The sequence below is a fragment of the Bombina bombina genome, chromosome 7 (assembly GCF_027579735.1).
Source record: "Bombina bombina isolate aBomBom1 chromosome 7, aBomBom1.pri, whole genome shotgun sequence".
Lineage (NCBI taxonomy): Eukaryota > Metazoa > Chordata > Amphibia > Anura > Bombinatoridae > Bombina > Bombina bombina.
In genome coordinates this window covers 430,483,535-430,493,227 of record NC_069505.1, presented here as the reverse complement: position 1 = coordinate 430,493,227, position 9,693 = coordinate 430,483,535, and the positions used below count along the sequence as shown (strand labels likewise).

At 39.1% G+C, this 9,693-nt stretch overlaps 1 protein-coding gene across 1 annotated transcript in view; it reads right to left on the bottom strand.

Moving 5' to 3' along the window:
* Positions 1 to 737: 737 nt before the first annotated feature.
* The window catches only part of PMM1 (phosphomannomutase 1), a 97,087-nt gene continuing 88,131 nt past the window's right edge, over positions 738 to 9,693 (bottom strand). The window contains exons 7-8 of the mRNA XM_053721318.1: positions 7,288 to 7,403; positions 738 to 932 (exon numbers count right to left, since the gene is read on the bottom strand). Of these exons, the coding sequence (XP_053577293.1) occupies positions 810 to 932; positions 7,288 to 7,403 (239 nt within the window). The 3' untranslated portion in view covers positions 738 to 809. The remainder of the gene's footprint in view (positions 933 to 7,287; positions 7,404 to 9,693) is intronic.

Below are 9,693 nucleotides of genomic sequence, written 5' to 3'. Positions count from 1 at the left end.
AGGGGTTAGAATGTTCTGACATTTCCTGGGGATGATACCACTTATCTAGCATTTACTTAGGTTATGTTGCCTGTGTCATTCTTTGTCACACACAAAGTCTTCAGTTTCCTGTTGGGTGCTTCATACCCAGAGCAAAACACTTGTTATCCTCTTCAGGACCAATCATACTTGTCCAGGAAGAGAGTCCCTGGTTCTGATATCAGATGATTTATACATTCGCACCCTGCATATCTAGCTTTGTCTGTTTTTCATTACATTATACCCTTCACTCTCTCCTGTTATCAATGCATTCTATACCCTTGTGCAGTATACTTAAATGCCCAGTATTTGTAGTCTTGGCTTTACAGGCAGTCAATCTATATGAAAGATGAAGTCAGATGCAGCTTAAGGATATGATGACAAATTAGATGCACTTGGCCCATCTAGTGTGAGAGATTCTTACTTCCTGCACAACCCCAGAAATTCCAGCGTATATGTGTAAATTAAATGAGAACATGAGCTGGTCACCATGGCTGGACCTGTGGACCCCCAACACTACATTATAAGTAGATCTGCACTTCTTATAATCTTGTCCAACCAGCACTGGTCATAAAATGATCAGAATATGTGGTCAGAAACCAATCACAGCATTGCTAGAGAGCATGCTCGGTGAGTGCCGAAAGCAGGAAAGCATCAGACTTTTTTTCCAGGCACAATTCATGAAGTGGAATGATAAGTTTTGTCTTTTTTGAGACAAATAATTTAAAACCGTGTTATGTATTGCTGGATAGCTATACTTTGACATTCCAGTACTCGGTCAGGTCCCACTGTCACATTTCATTGTCACGTTCAGGGAAGAAAAGCTCTCGACACCTTCGCACAGTGTCCTCAGGGGACGTCACAGTGTGACCCACAGTTCGGGGATCAGCGTAGATTTCATAATCATTTCCACCCTGTTTGATAAAAGAACAAATCATCTGTTAAACGTAAATTTAACTCTTGAGAAAAAATATCACTTTTTCTCACTTTCAATTTCTGGGGTGAATGTAAACATTTTGTATCGATATAAAGTTTTCTTTCATGTAATTGGAAAGAGTCCATGAGCTAGTGACGTATGGGATATACAATCCTACCAGGAGGGGCAAAGTTTCCCAAACCTCAAAATGCCTTTAAATACACCCCTCACCACACCCACAATTCAGTTTTACAAACTTTGTCTCCTATGGAGGTGGTGAAGTAAGTTTGTGCTAAAGATTTCTACGTTGATATGCGTTTCTCAGCATTTTGAAGCCCAATTCCTCTCAGAGTACAGTGAATGTCAGAAGGATGTGAAGGGAGTATCACCTATTGAATGCAATGGTTTTCCTCATGGGGGATCTATTTCATAGGTTCTCTTTTATCGGTCGTAGAGATTCATCTCCTTTTCAGATCGACGATATACTCTCATATTCCATTACCTCTACTGATAACCGTTTCAGTACTGGTTTGGCTATCTGCTATATGTGGAAGGGTGTCATTTGGCAAGTATGTTTCCATTATTTAAGACACTCTTAGCTATGGTTTGGCACTTTATGTATTTATATAAAGTTCTAAATATATGTATTGTACTTATATTTGCCATGATTCAGGTTTTCAGTATATTTCCTTTTGCAGACTGTCAGTTTCATATCTAGGAAATACTTTTTTTAAGGAAAAATTATTTCTTACCTGGGGTTTAGTCTCTTTTTCAAATTGACTGTCTTTTAAATTCGCGGGTAGAATTAGGCTCGCGAGGGCGCAAAATGCCAAAGTTTATTGCGTCATTCTTGGCGCAAGATTTTTTTGGCGCAAAGTTACGTTTGTTGACGCAAAATCGTAATTTCTGGTGTCTTAGTCGACACAGAGTCCTTCACAAGGTTGCGTCATCGGTGACGCGAGTATTTCATTTCCGGACGTTTTTGGCGCCAAAAATATTTTTCTGTTTGTTGTGCGTCATACTTGGCGCCAAATAGTTTCATTATTTAAGACCCCATTCCTATATGCCTCTTGCTCAGAGGGCTAGGCTGTTTGCATTTTTTCCCATTCCTGAAACTGCCATATAAGAAATTTGATAATTTTGCTTTATATGTTGTTTTTTTCTCTTACATTTGCAAGATGTCTCCATCTGATCCTGTCTCAGAAATCACTGTTGGAACCCTGCTGCCTGATAACAGTTCTACCAAAGCTAAGTGCATTTGTTGTAAACTTGTGGATGTTTTATCTCCTGCTGTGGTTTGTATTAGTTGTCATGATAAACTTTTACATGCAGATAATGTATCCATCAGTAGTAGCTCATTACCTGTTGCTGTTCCCTCAACATCTAATGCACAAGATATACCTGTAAATTTAAAAGAATTTATTCCTGATTCCATTCAGAAGGCTTTGTCTGCCATCCCGCCTTCTAATAAATGTAAAAGGTCTTTTAAAACTTCTCATAAAGTTAATGAAATTTCAAATGACCGGCAACATGCTGAATTATCCTTCTCTGATGGGGATCTATCTGGTTCAGAAGATCCAGCCTGAGATATTGACACTGACAAATCTTCTTATTTATTTAAAATGGAGTATATACGTTCTTTGTTAAAAGAAGTGTTGATTACATTGGATATGGAGGAAACTAGTCCTCTTGATATTAAAACTAGTAAACGTTTAAATACTGTTTATAAACCTCCTGTGGTTATTCCAGAGGTTTTTCCAGTTCCTGACGCTATTTCTGATATGATTTCTAAGGAATCGAATAGGCCTGGTACTTCTTTCATTCCTTCTTCAAGATTTAAAAAATGGTATCCTTTGCCAGCAGTTTCTTTAGAGTTTTGGGAAAAGATCTCCAAGGTTGATGGGGCTATCTCTATTCTTGCTAAACGTACTACTATTCCTACGGAAGATAGTATTTCTTTTAAAGATCCTTTAGATAGAAAACTTAAATCTAATCTAAGGAAAGCCTATTTATATTCAGGTCATCTTCTCAGGCCTGCAATTTCTTTGGCTGATGTTGCAGCTGCTTCAACTTTTTGGTTGGAAACTTTAGCGCAACAAGTATCGGATCATGATTTGTCTAGCATTGATTCAACATGCTAATAATTTTATTTGTGATGCCATTTTTGATATCGTCAAAATTGATGTTAAATCTATGTCTTTAGCTATTTTAGCTAGAAGAGCTTTGTGGCTTAAATCTTGGAATGCTGACATGACTCTTTCTTTCCAAGGTAATAAGTTATTTGGTTCTCAGATGGATTCAATAATTTCAACTGTTACTGGGGGAAAGGGAGTTTTTTTGCCTCAGGATAAAACCACCTAAGGGTAAATCTAAAGCATTTTCATTCCTTTCGACAAAATAAGTAACAGAAACCTAATCCCTCCCCCAAGGAATCTGTTTACAATTGGAAGCCTTCCTCGAATTGGAATAAAACCAAGCCATTTAAGAGATCAAAGCCAGCCCCCAAGTCTGCATGAAGGTGCGGCACTCATTCCAGCTCAGCTGGTAGGGGGCAGATTAAGATTTTTCAAAGATGTTTGGATCAATTTGGTCCAAAATCAATGGATTCAGAGTATTGTCTCTCAGGGGTACAGAATAGGATTCAGAGTAAGACCGCCTGTGAGATTTTTTTCTCTCACGCATCCCTGCAAACTCAGTATAGGCTCAGGCTTTCCTGAAGTGTGTTTTAGACCTGGAGTTATCAGGGGTAATCATGCCAGTTCCATTTCAGGAACAGGGTCTGGGGTTTTATTCAAAACTATTCATTGTCCCAAAGAAAGAAAATTCATTCAGATCCCCTTTGCTCTTTTTCATATGAAACCTCTCCAGCTTTGTATGCTGAACCAGTGGTGCAGGGATTATACAAGGAAATCACAATTAATATCCTTAAATCCCAATGTTCGACTATCTCTGACTTGGTGGTTAGATCACCATCGTATTGTTCTAGGGGCCTCTTTCGTTCATCCAACCTGGACTGTGATCACAACAGATGCAAGTCTTTCAGGTTGGGGAGCTGTTTGGGGATCTCTGACAGCACAAGGGGTTTGGAAATCTCAAGAGGTGAGATTACCAATAAATATTTTGGAACTCCGTGTGATTCTCAGGGGTCTTCAGTTTTGGCCTCTATTGAAGAGAGAACCGTTCATTTGTTTTCAGACAGACAATATCACAACTGTGGCATATGTCAATCATCAGGGTGGGACTCACAATCCTCAAGCTATGAAAGAAGTATCCCGGATACTTGTTTGGGCAGAATCCAGCTCCTGTCTAATTTCTGCAGTTCATATCCCAGGTATAAAGAATTGGGAAGCGGATTATCTCAGTCGTCAGACTTTACATCCGGGAGAGTGGTCTCTCCACCCAGATATGTTTTCTCAAATTGTTCAGATGTGGGGCCTTCCAGAAATAGATCTGATGGCATCTCATCTAAACAAGAAACTTCCCAGGTACCTGGCCAGGTCCAGGGATCCTCAGGCGGAAGCAGTGGATGCGTTGACACTTCCTTGGTGTTATCAACCTGCTTATATTTTCCCGCCTCTAGTTCTTCTTCAAAGAGTTATCTCCAAAATCATCATGGAACAATCGTTTGTGTTGCTGGTGGCTCCAGCATGGCCTCACAGGTTTTGGTATGCGGATCTTGTTCGGATGTTTAGTTGCCAACCTTGGCCACTTCCATTAAAACCGGACCTTCTGTCTAAAGGTCCGTATTTCCATCAGGATCTCAAATCATTAAATTTGAAGGTATGGAAATTGAACGCCTAGTGCTTAGTCATAGAGGTTTCTCTGATTCAGTGATTAATACTGTGTTACAGGCTCGTAAATCTGTTTCTAGAAAGATTTATTATCGAGTTTGTAAGACTTACATTTCATGGTGTTCCTCTCATAAATTATCTTGGCATTCTTTTTAGAATTCCTAGAATTTTACAGTTTCTTCAGGATGGTTTGGATAAAGATTTGTCTGCAAGTTCATTGAAAGGACAAATCTCTGCTCTTTCTGTTTTATTCCACAGAAAAATTGCTAAACTTCCTGATATTCACTGTTTTGTACAGGCTTTGGTTCGTATCAAGCCTGTCATTAAATCAATCTCTCATCCTTGGAGTCTTAATTTGGTTTTGAAGGCTTTACAGGCTCCTCCATTTGAGCCTATGCATTCTTTGGACATTAAACTACTTTCTTGGAAAATGTTGTTCCTTTTGGCCATCTCTTCTGCTAGAAGAGTTTCTAAATTATCCGCTCTCTCTTGTGAATCTCCTTTTCTGATTTTTCATCAGGATAAGGCAGTTTTGCGTACTTCATTTAAATTCTTACCTAAGGTTTTGAATTCTAACAACATTAATAGAGAAATTGTTGTCCCTTCTTTGTGTCCTAATCCTAAGAATTCTTTGGAGAGATCTTTACATTATTTGGATGTGGTGAGAGCACTGAACTATTATGTTGAAGCTACTAAAGATTACAGGAAGACTTCTAGTCTATTTGTTATCTTTTCTGGTTCTAGGAAAGGTCAGAAGGCTTCTGCCATTTCCTTGGCATCTTGGTTAAAGCTTTTGATTCATCAGGCTTATTTGGAGTCGGGTCAGGCCCCGCCTCAGAATTACAGCTCATTCTACGAGATCAGTCTCCACTTCGTGGGCTTTTAAGAATGAAGCTTCAGTTGATCAGATTTGCAAAGCAGCAACTTGGTCTTCTTTGCATACATTTACTAAATTCTATCATTTTGATGTATTTGCTTCTTCGGAGGCAGTTTTTGGTAGAAAAGTTCTTCAGGCAGCTGTTTCAGTTTGATTCTTCTGCTTATGATTTAAGTTTTATTTATGAGAATAAACTTATATTTGGGTTGTGGATTCATTTTTTTTCAGCGAAATGGCTGTTTTTATTTTATCCCTCCCTCTCTAGTGACTCTTGCGTGGAGTGCCACATCTTGGGTATTGCTATCCCATACGTCACTAGCTCATGGACTCTTGTCAATTACATGAAAGAAAACATAATTTATGTAAGAACTTACCTGATAAATTCATTTATTTCATATTGGCAATAGCCCATGAGGCCCACCCCTTTTTATGGTGGTTATGATTTTTTTGTATAAAGCACAATTATTTTCAAATTCCTTTGTTGATATTTTTACTCCTTTCTTATCACCCCACTACTTGGCTATTCGTTAAACTGAGTTGTGGGTGTGGTGAGGGGTGTATTTATAGGCATTTTGAGGTTTGGGAAACTTTGCCCCTCCTGGTCGGATTGTATATCCCATACCTCACTAGCTCATGGACTCTTGCCAATATGAGAGAAATGAATTTATCAGGTAAGTTCTTACATAAATTATGTTGTTTTGTTCTAGAATCAGATAACATGTGACAGGAATATGTTTGTCACAGACCACTGACTGACCATGTAGCCTACAGAGGACAGGAGCCTCATGTCATGAATAGTCTCAGAGTTTAAAGACCTTAAAGGAGGAGAGAAAAACATTGTGATGTAAAGTGTGACTGGCTGTAACCTCCAGGGGCAACTGTGATTTGCAATCAGGAAACATTTACCGCTCAGGAGAGGAGTCAGTATCCTGTTTGATAATAACAAACTAACCTCTATTTGTTAGGGCCAAACTGGTAACATTTATTCTGGATTCTGATGTGGGAAAGACAAAAGCAACAGGTGAGCAGTGAATCAAACAGATTTAACTGACTGGTAGACCTCATAGACAAAGTTCCATTCTATATTGGTAACTGGATATCATCAATGTATCTTCAAGCCCACCATCTTTCTGTTCATACACCTCACCTGCTACAGCTTGGGATGAAGGCGGCTGGGGATATTGACAATTAGGCTACAATTAAGAAAGGCACAGAGGCCACAGTCAATAAGCCATTAGGGTAATTGTGTAGTGCAGTGAGAAAGTGAGGTTATTATTTACAGAAGGAAGTGCCTGGAATAAATGAGGCTTTGATATGTTTTGAGAATAAAAAGATAGAATAAATAATAAAAACATTATCGATAGGTTAAGTCTGTATTATATGTGATAACTAAGGGGGCCCTCAGTAGAGAGAACAGGTGTAAGGATCACAGATCGACAACTCACTATCTCAGCAAAAGCTTTAAAAGGGAAATGGCAGAGGCTTTATATAAAGTGGTACAGGCATAACAGAAAAAACAAGAAGAGATGGCACAGAGACAAAGAAAAATATTGGTAAAAATGTCAAACACAGCAGAAGGTTTGTTGGGGACAAACAGCCCGTGGACTTCCCTGTGAGCCATCAGAGTAACGTTAGTAGGATTTGCACACGGTAAAAGACAATCTGTATCAGAAGGTTAAACTCACAGGAGATGTCTCATTGCCAAAGAAGTGAATAGTGCGGAACTTCCCCTCGGACAGAGCATCCAAACAATAGCGCTTGTCCCATCCCTCAGGAAAGATATCAAAACTGATCATCCCACCTAGATGAGAAAGGGTAGAATGAGGGACCAGATAAAGTCGTAGAGCAGATGACCAGGAAGGATTAGAGGGGTACGGGCATGAGAGTGTAGGAGAGACGGACATGAGTGTAGGAGAGACGGGACAGACATGAGAGTGTAGGAGAGAAGGACAGGGCATGAGAGTGTAGGAGAGACGGACATGAGAGTGTAGGAGAGACGGGACATGTATGAGAGTGTAGGAGAGATAGGACAGACATGAGAGTGTAGGAGAGATGGGACGGACATAAGAGTGTAGGAGAGACAGATGGATGGACATGAGAGTGTAGGAGAGACGGGACAGGCATGAGAGTGTAGGAGAGACGGGACAGGCATGAGAGTGTAGGAGAGCTGGCACCATTACACAAGTATAAGGATAACATTTTTGCAACTAAGAATCATTTCTAGCTCTAATATAAGGTTCCATTTTGGCGCTTATGAGCGTTTGAATATTGATTTTATATTCACTCCTTTATTGGGACATTTGTGAACTGTGATAACCGCATAGAGAGATACTCCCGGTTGCAGTTTTGCTTTATGTATACATTTTTTTACATTTTTTATGGTATATTTTTTAGGTTAAATACTGAATTTTTTTTTGTTTTTTTATGAAAAGAGCTCTTTGTATGAATGGTATTGAGTGTGAATGTTAACCCCTTAATGACCGGACCATTTTTCAGTTTTCTTACCCTTAATGACAATGGCTATTTTTAAATTTCTGCAGTGTTTGTGTTTAGCTGTAATTTTCCTCTTACTCATTTACTGTACCCACACATATTATATACCGTTTTTCTCGCCATTAAATGGACTTTCTAAAGATACCATTTTTTTCATCACATCTTATAATTTAATATAAAAAATATATAAAATATGAGGAAAAAATGGAAAAAAACACACTTTTTCTAACTTTGACCTCCAAAATCTGTTACACATCTACAACCACCAAAAAACACCCATGCTAAATAGTTTCTAAATTTTGTCCTGAGTTTAGAAATACCCAATGGTTACATGTTGTTTGCTTTTTTTGCAAGTTATAGGGCAATAAGTACAAGTAGAACTTTGCTATTTCCAAACCACTTTTTTTCAAAATTAGCGCTAGTTACATTGGAACACTGATATCTGTCCGGAATCCCTGAATATCCCTTGACATGTATATATTTTTTTTTAGAAGACAACCCAAAGTATTGATTTATGCCCATTTTGGTATATTTCATGCCACCATTTCACTGCCAAATGCGAGCAAATAAAAAAAATTGTTCACTTTTTCACAAATTTTGTCACAAACTTTAGGTTTCTCACTGAAATTATTTACAAACAGTTTGTGCAATTATGGCACAAATGGTTGTAAATGCTTCTCTGGGATCCCCTTTGTTCAGAAATAGCAGACATATATGGCTTTGGCGTTGCTTTTTGGTAATTAGAAGGCCGCTAAATGCAGCTGCGCACCACAAGTGTATTATGCCCAGCAGTGAAGGGGTTAATTAGGGATCTTGTAGGGACCTTGAAGGGTTAATTTTAGCTTTAGTGTAGTGTAGTAGACAACCCAAAGTATTGATCTAGGCCCATTTTGGTATATTTCATGCCACCATTTCACCGCCAAATGCGAGCAAATAAAAAAAAAGTGACATTTTTCACAATTTTAGGTTTCTCACTTAAATTATTTACAAACAGCTTGTGCAATTATGGCACAAATGGTTGTAAATGCTTCTCTGGGATCTCCTTTGTTCAGAAATAGCAGACATATATGGCTTTGGCGTTGCTTTTTGGCAATTAGGAGGCCGCTAAATGCTGCTGCGCACCACACTTGTATTAAGCCCAGCAGTGAAGGGGTTAATTAGGTAGCTTGTAGAGAGCTTGCAGGGTTAATTTTAGCTTTAGTGTAGAGATTAGCCTCCCACCTGACACATCCCACCCCCTGATCCCTCCCAGACAGCTCTCTTCCCTCCCCCACCCCACAATTGTCCCCGCCATCTTAAGTACTGGCAGAAAGTCTGCCAGTACTAAAATAAAAGGTGTTTTTTTTTTTTTTTTTAATTATTCAGCTGTGATGAACCCCTGCCTTAACCCCCAACCTCCCTGATCCCCCCCAAACACCTCTCTAACCCTCCCCACCTACCTAATTTCCACCATCTTGGGTACTGGCAGCTGTCTGCCAGTACCCAGTTTTCCCCAAAAAATAAAGTGGTTTTTTTTTATTTTTAAATGTTTTTTTTTCCATTTTTTCTGTAGTGTAGCTGCCCCCCCCAGTACCCCCACCCCCCTAACCCTACCAGAT